A 13,101-nucleotide genomic window follows, 5' to 3' on the forward strand; every position below is an offset into this window, starting at 1 on the left:
ACTCGCTCAAGTGACTATGCAGGTAGTGCACCTTGATGCTCATGCTTGCAGACTAAGGAGCAGTTCCTCCACAATCTCTTGGTAGTTGTCATCTTTCTTGTTCCCAAGAAAATTCTGCACCACATTAGTGAATGCATTCCACGCTCGAGCTTCGACTGCAGTCATTGTCGTAATGAAGTGTGTGTCCTTGAGTAATGTTCTGATGTGAGGTCCGTCAAATATGCCTGCTTTTTTCTGTTCGGTGCTAAGACTCGGAAAGGTAGAACATATGTAGCTAAAGCAGTCTCCAGTGTGATTAAGAGCTTTCACAAACTGCTTCATTAGACCGAGCTTAATATGCAGTGGTGGAAGGATGATATTTTTCCGATCAACCAGTGGTTCATTAATGATGTTCTTGTCACCAGGTATCAGACTATTCCTTGCTGGCCATTCCTTTCTCACCCAGTGCTCATCATTAGCCCTACTGTCCCAGTAGCATAGGAAACAAGGATATTTGGTGTATCCTCCTTGTTGCCCCAAAAGGAAGTTAATCATTTTCAAATCCACACAGATCAACCATTCATGATCATGGTACCTCAATCGATCAAGTACAACTTTGATGTTTGCATACTCTTCCTTCAGGGTCACTGAGTATCCTATAGGGATGGATCCATAGATGTTCCTGTTGTGAAGTAAAACACATTTCAAACTTCTTTTTGAACTGTCAATAAAGAGTCTCCACTCACGTGAATGATATGCAGGCAATCCCATAGCGAGAAGAAGCCCTTCAACATCATTGCAGTATACAAGCTGACCATCAGAATGGAAGTACTTCCTCAGTTCTGCCTCTCTGTTGCGATAAAATGAAACACTTGTGCAAGGTTCGAGAAGGTTTTTCTCTTTCAGTCTGGAAGCCAATAACTCAGCAGATTGTTTTGGCAAATTCAAATCTCGGATCAGATCATTCAATTCAGGCTGACTAAACAGAGAAGGTTGATCAAGAGACGAATTCGATGGCTTGTACCCTGCATCTGCTTTTCCATCATCATCATCGGATAAAGATGTGGATGAAGTAGGTGCTTCCTCGTCAATCTCTGCGAGCTCGGTAAAAACAGGTACAATTATTTCGTCACAATGAGGAACTGGCCTTATAGCAGATGGTATGCTAGGGTATTTCATGTATTGCATGTATTGAATCCTTTGACATTTACAAGGCAGAAGTAGCAGTCATCTAAATGGTTTTTTGGTTCTCTCCAAACCATCGGCACACCAAATTTGAGCTTAGCATTCTTTCCTTGAGACCATGCTCTCAGAGTTTCGACACAAGTCGTGCATACTTTATGAGGGGCCCAGTTTTTGTCCTGGTCTCCAAGCGGTACTTTAAAGTAGGCACGGTACACTCTCTTGACGAATGTAGTGATGTTACGCCTTTGAGGTGCTAAAGTGAAGCATCCACAGATATAGCAGAAAATATCTGGGTCGATACAGCACTTTCTTCTCTGTGAAGGTGTAGACATAGCTAGCTTCCAGTGTAAGGTACCAGGTACTGGTATAAATAACTACACTGAGTCAGCTGTGCCGCCCAGTGAGAATCGTAGTCACAGAAAGGTAGTCTTAACAGCTAATTAGGTAACTTCACATCTGTAAATCATATAATAAAAACAAAAGAAAACAACATTAGAACACTATAACGAATAAATAAATAAATAAATACTTAAATAAATAAATAAATAAATAAATAATAAAAACAACTTCACCACATGAACAAAGACTTAGAATATTGGTGAACAAAATATAATAAGGCCATAAATGAAGTAGTTTTGGGTAGAATAATCAAGCTTTTGCTGTTTTATCCCCCAAAAACTGCCGGACTGGATGGTCAACTTTCGTAAAACTCCATGAATATAGAGCATACAGATAGCACAAAAAATTGATGTGATAGAGCAAATCTGAGCTCAGATTTGGATTCAGCAGCCCAAAATTAGCCCAAAGTCCATGCAAGAAAAAACAAAAATATTTTTGTAGACCAGTGTAATCAAAGGTAAAGTTTGTTTTATTTAACGACACCATTAGAACACATTGATTACTATTAATCATCGCCTATTGCATATCAAACTTTTGGTACCTTAGAGAGGAAACTCGCTACATTTGTCTATTAGTAGCAAGGGATCTTTTTATATGCACCATCACCATACAGAGTAGTATATACCACAGCATTTGATGTATCAATCGTGGTGCAGTGGCACCAAAAATAGCCCAATTGGCCCACCGACGGGGATCGATCCCACACCGACCGCGCATCGAGGGAGTGCTTTACCACTGAGCTATGTCCCACTCCTTAATTAATAATACTATTTAATAATTTAAATAACATTTGAAAAAGACCCTAGTTAAAACACATATACACACGTGCAAGCGCGTGCCACCGCATAAACAATCACATATATTCATACATACTTTTTTTTCAGCAATAACAATTATTGCTGTTGCTGCCGCTTTAGTATTGCTGTTAGAAGGAAGGAAATGTTTTATTTAATGACGCACTCAACACATTTTATGTATGGTTATAGTGTGTCAGACATATGGTTACTGACCACACAGATATTGAGAGAGGAAACCCGCTGTCGCCAATTCATGGGCTACTCTTTTCGATTAGCAGCAAGGGATATTTTATATGCACCATCCCATATGCAGGATAGCACATACCACAGCCTTTGATGTACCAGTCGTGGTGCACTGGCTGGAGCGAGAAATAGCGCAATGGGTCCACTAACGGGGATCGATCTCAAACTGACCGCGCATCAAGCGAGCGCTGTACCACTGTGCTACGCCTCGCCCCTTGGGTCACATTATCTTGTATTGGTTTTGTAGCCTGACCACGCTTGGATTCTTCCGTTTGTCCCCTAAAGTCTTAAGTTACTCTAACTGGTTATGGGGGTAATTAGATCAGGCTCAGTTGGGTCAGACTTGCATGGAAATGATCAAACATGTCAGGACTTGTACGCCCTTCTTTGTCAGCAACTGACCAATGGTCAGCTAATTAATTAGTGAACAGCCTATTTTATAGTTAGATGGTTGATGATCGTGTATCAAAAGCAGATTGTATAGTATGATACAAGGCGATATACGTATGTATTCAGGTGAGTTTTCTAAATAAAATTCTATAGTTTCTTGTAGATATTGTAGCTTTGTTTAAAAAAAGACATTTCATATACCCCCACCCTATATATTCTTGTAGATATTGTAGCTTTGTTTAAAAAAAGACATTTCATATACCCCCACCCTATATATTCTTGTAGATATTGTAGCTTTGTTTTAAAAAACAAAAACATTTCATATACTCCCACCCATAAATTTTGTTTATACATAATTATACGTATGTGCATTTACAACTACCAATCTAGAAAACTAACATTTCTTAAACTACCTAATAATTATGTGTGTTTTAATATAACTTAATATGAATTGTGCCACGGTATTACTCGTTAACTGATTAATATTTGTTCATATAATTATTCATTGCTCGACAATATAAGCCCATTGTTTGTTTGTTTTTGTTTTTTTTTGTTTTTTTTTATCAAACTGACATTTGAAAAATGTTTAAATAGAATATAATATGAGTGGCCGATAGATACCATTTATCTTACAATTCGTTGTTTAAAACCGCATCAAACACGCTTTGTCTTGTTAGATACATTTTAACACAACTCGTTGTAAGATAAATGATATCTAACGGCCACTCATGTATTATTCTCTATTTAATAAATTGTAAATGTTTTAAAAGCAGACATTTATTTACCTAGCGCAATAAAATAGGGGCAAATAAGAAGAGAACTAGGCCATACTATTAACTAATATATAGGATGTTATACGGCTAAACATAAAGGGCATCTTTGAACTAAATAGGACACATTTTCTAAAGAATGGAATGAATGTTTAACGACACTCCAGTACGAAAAACACATCGGCTATTGGGTGTCGAACTATGGTAATGCAAACAAATAAAGTGATGATCAACATCAATACAAAAATTCAAGATCCAAATTAAAACAGTGTAAAGAACTGTGCAAACATACAAATATCACAGATAGATACTGACTTTTACTCAAAATTTCAATTTGTGCTGTATTGGCCATTCTCAAAGAGAATGTTACATCCCTGCACCACGATGAGGTTACAGCACGCGCAGGGGCATTTTCGAAAGAGCTGCGAGCAACATTTACATTGAACAACAACATATTACAATTTGTTTATTACAGTAATGAATATAATGATGTTTCATTTATTTATTTATTATTTTTACGATTCAAATATTAATATTTGTATGAGTGAAAAACGTTGTTTGTAACAGAGGGTTATAGGTGGGTGTGACCCTGCAGTTTACTAGTTCATTTTGTTTAAGTCTTTTCTCGTTATTAAACAGTCATAACAATGCTCTATTTGTTATACAGGAAACAGCTAAATACTACATCAAATTAATATGTTGAGGAGACAACCCGAGAAGCCCAGGAAGTCTCAGCACCAGAAGATAAATCTTCGAAGAAAGTTGAAACGGACACAAGCACCATTGGAATGCCTGCCTCATCAGTGTGTTCTGTCGGATCTGCGTGAGAGGACTGGGAAACATGTTAGTGTTGGTGCAGCAATCTACCTGAGCGGTGTCCTCGAGTACCTTCTGGCAGAGGTCTTCGACACCGCGCATAATTATACTGTTAGACTGGAACAAAGACATACCATGATAACGCCCAGTGCCATTTTGAAAGTGTTTACCGACGACGAGGATTTCTGTCAACTTTATACAAAATCTAAACATGACCTTTTAACACGTCAGTGGAAGACAAGCGTAGGCAGTTTTCTAAGACATATGAGTGATAGACTTTCTCAATTTGTTTGTTGGTGGTCAGCCTTTATCCGTTGCTACTGCTAGAAACATAGGCTACATAATAGAACAAGCAATTTGTAATCATTTCCATTTGGACCAAAAAATACATGAATCTACAAACTGTAATGCATATAATGTGAGTTAATAACGTTATATTATATGCATCCGAATTTGCTATAAAAGGAACCTTGCATAATAATTGTTTGTAATGAGAAATTAGGAATACTTTGTTTTACAGTTTAAATACATTTATTTTACCGGTTTATATTATACATGTATATAAAAATCCACCCACTGTCAATCATAATGTAGTGGCTAGAGAGTATCGCATACATGTGCGTTAGATGATCAATGTACTAGAATGATGGCAATTCGATTTTTGTTGTTGTTATTGTTGTTGTTCTTGCATCAAGGCACTTGACGATATGCGTTAATAACGAACACTGGCGAGTTTATTAAATCGTAGTTGTATTTTTTTTTTGTTGCATTACTTAACGATCTTATCAGATGTGTGGTTCAGACCGAGATTGAGGATTAATATTCATTAGGCGGCAATCAAGCGTTGTCCTGTACCGCTCATTGTTGTAAGTCTAATGATGGTCTATTCGCCCAACGCTTCGGCGTTTGCGTAGATGTCTTCACTGTTTCTTCTACTTTTGCTGATTGCTCCAACATTGGCGTATATGGGTTCGTCTTTTAGTGAACCGCTATTTCTTCTTGCTTTGTTGATTGCTCCAACATTTGCGTATATGGGTTCGGATTTTATTGAACTGCTATTTCTTCTGGCTTTGTTGACTGCTCCAATATTTGCATATATGGGTTCGTCATTTATTTCATCGTAAATGGGCTCTACGGGCAAGATAGGTACTATGCTCGTCTTCTTTCTCGCTCTGCTCATGTCCTCATCAGAGTCCTCACCCGAGCTGTTATCTTCAAGCAAAGGTTTGCTTGATTTTCCCTTTTTACCTGAAAATATAAATCAGTCAACTGATTCATTATTTACATAAATCAGCATGTAGGTGTCGTGGTATATTAAAAGGGACATTCCCGAGTTTGCTGCATTGTTAGATGTTAAAATATTTCTACGATTAAACTTACAAATTAAATATATTTTCAGGTTTAGAATATCAGTGTCTATATATTCAATGTGTTTCTGGTCGTCTTAATATTTGTAAGAAGCCCAAACTGAAAAAAAAGAAGGAAATAAAATGAAATTTAACCTAGTACAATCCGGAACATGTTTAATATAAAACCACTAATATTTTATGCAGAAAAATATATTTGATATGTAATTGCAATCGTTAAAAAGTCTTTGTTAGTCGATAACAGCTTAAAAAGTGCAGCAAACTTAGGAATGTCCCTTTAAGTCTGCCTGAATTACGTTCGGCTACACGTTACATATGGTACTCCAATATGTTTAAGTCTAAAACTGACCGTGTATTTCGGTAATAATGAAATTACGTTGCAGCCGGGATAGTTTATGTCCGGAACATATTATCATTGCTTACATGAGCTGTACAATTGGCTAAAACAAATCAACATTATTGTATGTTTTCCGTTTTTGCACAAAACGCACTGTCGTTTTCGGACAGCCATTTTTAACATCCACATAAATATCCTAAACCATACTGATGTAAGCATTCACATTGATCCTTTCCTTATTTGCATATTTTGAATACACAGCATGCATAATTTTATTTTGTTGAAGTTTTTGGGATAGTTTTTTTGACATTAATATACATATTTTTATATATAGTACCTCGTTTAAATTTGGATGTGAACAAGTATCCATCAGCTGTGTCGGTCGAGTCGCCATCTTGTATGGCTGTCAATAACGACGTTTGCACGAGTCGTGTCACCAGAACTATAAGAATCTTAAAAAATATAATGAAATAGTTTTAATAATATAAACGATGATGGTGGTAATATTTTTTAAACATCTGTAGTTCCATAAGTAAACATTTGTGTCATACTAACAAAAAAGTGGACTATAATTCTGTTTTTCCCCTTTCCTTTGTTTTCTTTATTTTTAATAGTATTTTTCATCTTCTATCTGATGATAGCTTTGGACCAAGCGCCAGTGGCTTAATAATGGAGAAACCATACATGTTTACCACAAATGTTCTCAAAAGAACCTACTAGTGACCTATAGTAGTAGCATACATGTACATTTATTAATATTACAAAACAGTAGTATATCTGGAAACAACAGGAAATTAAATATTTTTGCAACATGAAGCGCAAATTGGAACAAATGTAATTATTTTTTTCAAAACTGTTCATGGACATATAAAACTTATGTTTGTCTTTTAAAGAGAAAAATGGAAAAGCATTTTGAACTTTAATATAAGCAAGGAAATGTTTTATTTAACGACTCGACACATTTTATGTACGGTTATATGGCGTCGGACATATGGTTAAGGACCACACAGATATTGTGGAAGGAAACCCGCTGTCGCCACTTCATGGGCTACTCTTTTTGATTAGTAGCAAGGGATCTTTTTTATGCACCATCCCATAGACATGATAGCCTTTGATGTATCAGTCGTGGTGCACTGGCTGGAGAGAGAAATAGCGCAATGGGCCCACTGACGGGGATTGATCCCTAACCGACCGCGCATCAAGCGAGCGCTTTACCACTGGGCTACGCCTCGCCCCAAAACAACAACAACACCTAAACAAATTATCTATTCACCCTGGCAAACACTAACAGATATCACATATTGTGCTACTCTTATCGCTTAACGGGAAATATGAATCTGTACTATGTTGGGGTGGGGTGTGAGTGGGGGAGGGGGTTACTTGGTGATGCCTAATAATGAAGCGGATAGTTGCGAGACATGTGTTGTCTGTTATATTCATTTTTTTTTTCTTATTTCATTCATTTTAATTTCATTTCAACTTATTTTCGTGCTTATATCCAATTAAGGATCAAGCATGCTGTCCTGGGCACACACCTCAGCTATCCGGGCTCTCTATCCAGGACAGTGGGTTAGTTGTTAGTTGGTTAGTGGTTAGTGAGAAAGAGAAGAGGGTGTAGTGGCCTTACACCTACCCATTGAGCCCTTAAGAACTCGATCTGGGTTGTAGTCGGTACCGGCTGCGAACCCTGTACCTACCAACCTGTAGTCTGATGGCTTAACCACTGCGCCGTTTTTTTTTTTTTTTTCCCGAAAATAAAAAAAACCCTGGCGCAGTGGTTAAGCTGCTTAAATCCAATTAAGGTTCAATCACGCTGTCCTAGGCACACCTCGCAGCTAATAGTGGATTGGTGGTTAGTGGTTAGTGTTAGTAAGATAGAATTTAGTGTAGTGGCTACCTATCCACCGAGTCGTTAAACTCGCTCTGGATGGAAGTATGTATTGGGATGCGAACCCAGTACTTACCAGTCTTATGTCCAATGGCTTAAGGCCCTAAAACTCAAGCAAGATATAATGGGACCATAAACATATATTTATGCTGCAATCTCTATATATTGGCAAGATATGATTACTAGATAAATTTCTATATTTTGGGACACTGACAAAGCTCTACAATGTAATATTGGTACAATGTTGGTTAAGTACATATATTTTGGCGTCCCTGAAGCGTTGATTCAAGTACAATGAACATGAACGAAGCTCAATATTGCTTAATTTTTGTGCAACGAGAACTACCTTTGATGTTGTTACGTAAATGTAGTATGTATGGTGGATACATGCATTTTGAAAAGAGGGGGTCAAAAGTAAGTTTTTTTAAGAACTAAGTAGAGGAGAGGCCAAGCGCCAAAGATGCTCACTTCTTTCCAGGGCCCCGTTCCACGAAGCGATATTAGTGCTAAGATATCCAAGTGCATAAGGTACTTTATGCACCTAAGGTGATCTTAGTGCTAAGATCGCTTCGTGGAATGGGCCCCTGGGAGACTATAGTAGGTGGCAGGAGGGGGGGGGGGGGGCGGTCCGATGACACGATCCTGAGAGTCTTCAGTACTTATTCGAATGGTTTCTTTGGAATTGGTTGTGTATTTTCATCAACTGTTAAACGTACCTGAAAGAAGGATGACGACAAAATGAGTATCCCGACGTAGGTGAGTATACCATTGCCGTAATACGTCGTCAGGGCCTGTTTGCACCCCAACCGGTTGATGGTCGTCTCCACCTTGTAGTCGTAGTTGTAATGCACGTGGTTGTCGTGCACGTGGTGGTGAATGCACGGGCGATTTGCTGTAGCACTACAACAACTAAACGGCACATCATCATTTGTGTAGCCAATCTTTGAATCCCTACAAGGTAGAGTGGATGATTTTTTTGTGTGTCATTCTAATGATTTGTATTTTACATAGGTATTTAGAGATTATAAATGTAATGTATATACAAAAATAAGTTTTTTGTCTTAACAAGGCCGATACCTACCTTAAAATATCTAGGGGTGCAGTAAAAAAAAAAAAAAAAAAAAAAAAAAAAAAAAAAAAAAAAAAAAAAAAAATTTGCTTGGACATATTAATTTATGCTTTTCTTCAGAGACAAAATGGGGCACTTCTAAATTATGACCTGTGTTAGTTATGGCCCTGCTCATAACTTAGCGTACGAGACAGGGGCCATGGGAGGGGCAACTGCCCCCCCCCCCCCCTCCAGTGCCAAAACGTTTGGCGATTCGTTTGCAGCTCTATAGAACTGTTTGGTAATGCTGCTAATATGAATAAATGTTGTTATCCAGATTAGAGCATTTTCGTTTAATTCGGGCAAAAGCCCCCTACAAAAACGGGAGCCAGAACGCCTATGGCCCTACTTAAGACTTTAATGCGAACAAACCGGCCTCGGTGACTCGTGGCAGGCCATCGGTCTACAGGCTGGTAGGTACTGGGTTCGGATCCCAGTCGAGGCATGGGATTTTTAATCCAGATACCGACTCCAAACCCTGAGTGAGTGCTCCGCAAGGCTCAATGGGTAGGTGTAAACCACTTGCACCGACCAGTGATCCATAATTGGTTCAACAAAGGCCATGGTTTGTGCTATCCTGCCTGTGGGAAGCGCAAATAAAAGATCCCTTGCTGCCAATCGGAAGAGTAGCCCATGTAGTGGCGACAGCGGGTTTCCTCTCAAAATATGTGTGGTCCTTAACCATATGTCTGACGCCATATAACCGTAAATAAAATGTGTTGAGTGCGTCGTTAAATAAAACACTTCTTTCTTTTTAATGCGAACAAATGGAGAAACAAACATATACATGGGATTTCGTTCAATGTGATCTTTTGATAAATTATCAATTGTCAAGAATATTCATTAGAGCCCGTTTCAAAGTGTTCCGTTTGTCTAGTTCGAGAATATCCGTTACCCCAATTCTAATTTTAAGCCCCCAACCCTCCTATTAAAGTTACATTCTCTGGTTACCATATTATAACACCATGTACAAATGTAAAATACAAGCTCAAATACACTTTTAAAAAACATCGAGTGTTTTCGCTATGAACGGATATCGTCAAACGTATACGCTTGATTAGTCGCCTGTGCCGCCATAGCTCGGCATAGCACACACGACAGCCTGTTGTCAGTTTCAGTTAACACGTGCGTTTGCCGATTTCAAATTGTAGGGTTCGTCTCAAAATATTAAAAGAGAAATCTTGCGCTGTACGAACAACGTTCGGTTGAGAAGACGGTACTAGAGTCTTTAGTTAAAACCGGTTTGATCTTGACAACGTATTATCGACAGTCGTACCTTCCTATTTCAGAATTGATATTTTATAAAGTGTTAGTAGAACTTTCAAAGTTTAGTTCGTATACTAGTAACACATTAATCATGTATATATTTTTAAAGTAAAATATACTAAGTAAACAATGAACGTTTTCACTTCTTAATTTTACGTGTTAAAATCGACAAATTCAAATAAATATTATTTCGTTTGGAAAGGGTAAAGTTAGGGGGGAGGGTGTTTAACGACATCAAAGATAAAGCATATTTATTTAATAATCATCCGACCCCATACAACCGTAAATAAAATGTGTTGAGTGCGTTGTTAAATAAAACATATCCTATCCTTCCTTCCATCTGCTGTTGGATGTCTAACATTTGATAATTTTGACATATAATCTTAGAGAGGAATCGGGTGCATGTGCAGGGGGAGGGTATTGGAGGTCGAAACCCTTACTTGCCCAAGCTTTAAAAAAATTGAAATGTAATTTTGGGGGGAGCATGGCCCCATATAAACTTCGCTCAACACAGTCAATAACCCCAACCCCGCTGAAATCCCTGCACACGCGCCTTGGAAACCCGCTACATTTTTTATTTTTTTATTTTTAGCAAGGGATCGTTTATATGTACCATCCCACAGACAGGATATCACATACCATGGTCTTTTATATACCCGCCGATGGGGATCGATCCTAGACTGACCGCGCATTTCCAAAAAAAACAAACACCTTTTTAGGTCTAAGTAATGAATAAAAATAACATATAGTCTTGGAAAATGTTACGTAAATCGAACACAGTACCCTCTTCCTCTACCTCTAGAGCGTTACGTAATTAGTAGCACCCACTTACATGTAACGCGTATGCCAACAGCTGCCCACTGTCAAAATTTCAATGCAAATCCCCCACCCACCGACCCCTGGAAAGGCGTTGTACCACACCTCTATGGATATAAATATGTTTTGGAGATATGAGACGACCCCTCAATCAAGACAGTTAAATGTGTTTAAAAATTGCGAAATCTCACGTGATCTCTCGTTGGGGAATTCTATACTTGTGATAAGCCAATGAAAACCGAGATCGGTACGAGCCCGTCAAAAGTGTCCCACTTTCAAAATACTGGCTTTGTTTTTGACCTGGATAAGCCAGCGTAGTGAAACCAATGCGAAGTGCGGTGTCATATATATGCACCAAACGTAATTGGATTTTTTGTTCTATATGCTTAAACAATAAAAATATTCCGGATACTGCCGCTTTAATTTATGCTATATACTTTCTAGCACTACTAACCGAGATAAATGTTTACTCTAAATCAGCAAACTTACATATGTATTCCCTTTTTGTTGACAATGTAGTTGTGGTCAATCCAGTTGATACCAAACCAATCCCGGTAGTCATTACTCCCGCAGCAGTCGAAGACAATCTGCAGCATATCGACTTCATACTTTATCGTTTTGTGCTTCTTGTATTTTTTTAACGCATTGAGAATCCCCTTGCCGTACGCTTTATCTAGCCTGTCGATCTGGACAAAACACACGATTCCTACCAGCAAATATAGCGTGCACAACAGTATACCAGATATAACTATTGCTAGTAAGAACTTCGAGAGTGGCTCTCGGCGATCCTCCTTCCTGATTTTATAATGTACTACGGCACAAATCAAGTTTTGAATCACTCCATAAATTCCTATGAACATTATAAATGCAGGAAGAACTGTTGTCTCCAATCCTTCTATAAAATGAGTTTTTGATTCTATAACCACTTGAATAAAAGCACCTACACTTAGTATCAGTATAGATACGAGTGTACACAAAAGACTCACAACTGCTGACCCAACTGCACATATTGTGCGGTTTTTATCGTTCAGTGGTATGCCCATTACGATGTCTTAATTTTGCATAATTAATAAACGAATGGCAATGGGTTTATTCCTGCTTGATCTCTGCATTATAAACCAACCGTCATGTGTATCTGATACTACTTAGCGTTTCATTTTGCCTGCAGAGTAAAAATAAATATTGCAGTAAATTCCAACCGTGTGACGTTGTGTATATTTATCCAATGACGTCACAATTTTAACAACGCATACGTAGACTACACGTGTGTACCTAATAATGTTGTTTATTAAGTTTATAAAGTTATATATCATTATCAAGCTTAAAGATCATCTCATTTTTTAAATGAAGGAACGTTGATTTAGAAAAGAGATTGTGTCTAAAATTAAAATAGGAGGTGGGAAACATAACCCCGGTATATAGCCTACCCTCGGTAGGCCTACTCCATTAGCCTAAAGGTAGGGTCAACTCAAACAAGAGCCTTATGTGTTGGAAAGATACATACCCGGACCACCAACACATACTGACACTTTAACAAATGAAAAACGCGTAATTTTAGAGTTAATAAAAAAACATGATTATTCCTGTTAACTGGGGGCATCCATTTTGTTTCGTTTTTTGTGACGTCCGGTGATATAGCTTGGGGCGAAGTGACATCAGCTTCGTCCATCTCCTCTATGCACAGTGTAAACAAACGCTCTAATTTACGACAAGGCGCTTCGCTTTCATCAGCCTGACTTG

At 38.1% G+C, this 13,101-nt stretch overlaps 1 protein-coding gene across 1 annotated transcript; it reads right to left on the reverse strand.

The window, feature by feature from the left end:
* Positions 1 to 5,091: 5,091 nt before the first annotated feature.
* LOC121372330 (peripherin-2-like) lies at positions 5,092 to 12,568 on the reverse strand. Its single transcript, XM_041498627.1, has 4 exons — positions 11,851 to 12,568; positions 8,888 to 9,122; positions 6,621 to 6,735; positions 5,092 to 5,827 (listed from the first exon to the last, which is right to left on the reverse strand). Exons 1-4 carry the CDS (start codon positions 12,402 to 12,404, stop codon positions 5,463 to 5,465), a joined length of 1,269 nt encoding a protein of 422 aa, XP_041354561.1. The 5' UTR covers positions 12,405 to 12,568; the 3' UTR covers positions 5,092 to 5,462.
* Positions 12,569 to 13,101: the final 533 nt, after the last annotated feature.

This window comes from Gigantopelta aegis, chromosome 4 (assembly GCF_016097555.1).
Source record: "Gigantopelta aegis isolate Gae_Host chromosome 4, Gae_host_genome, whole genome shotgun sequence".
NCBI classification, from domain to species: domain Eukaryota; kingdom Metazoa; phylum Mollusca; class Gastropoda; order Neomphalida; family Peltospiridae; genus Gigantopelta; species Gigantopelta aegis.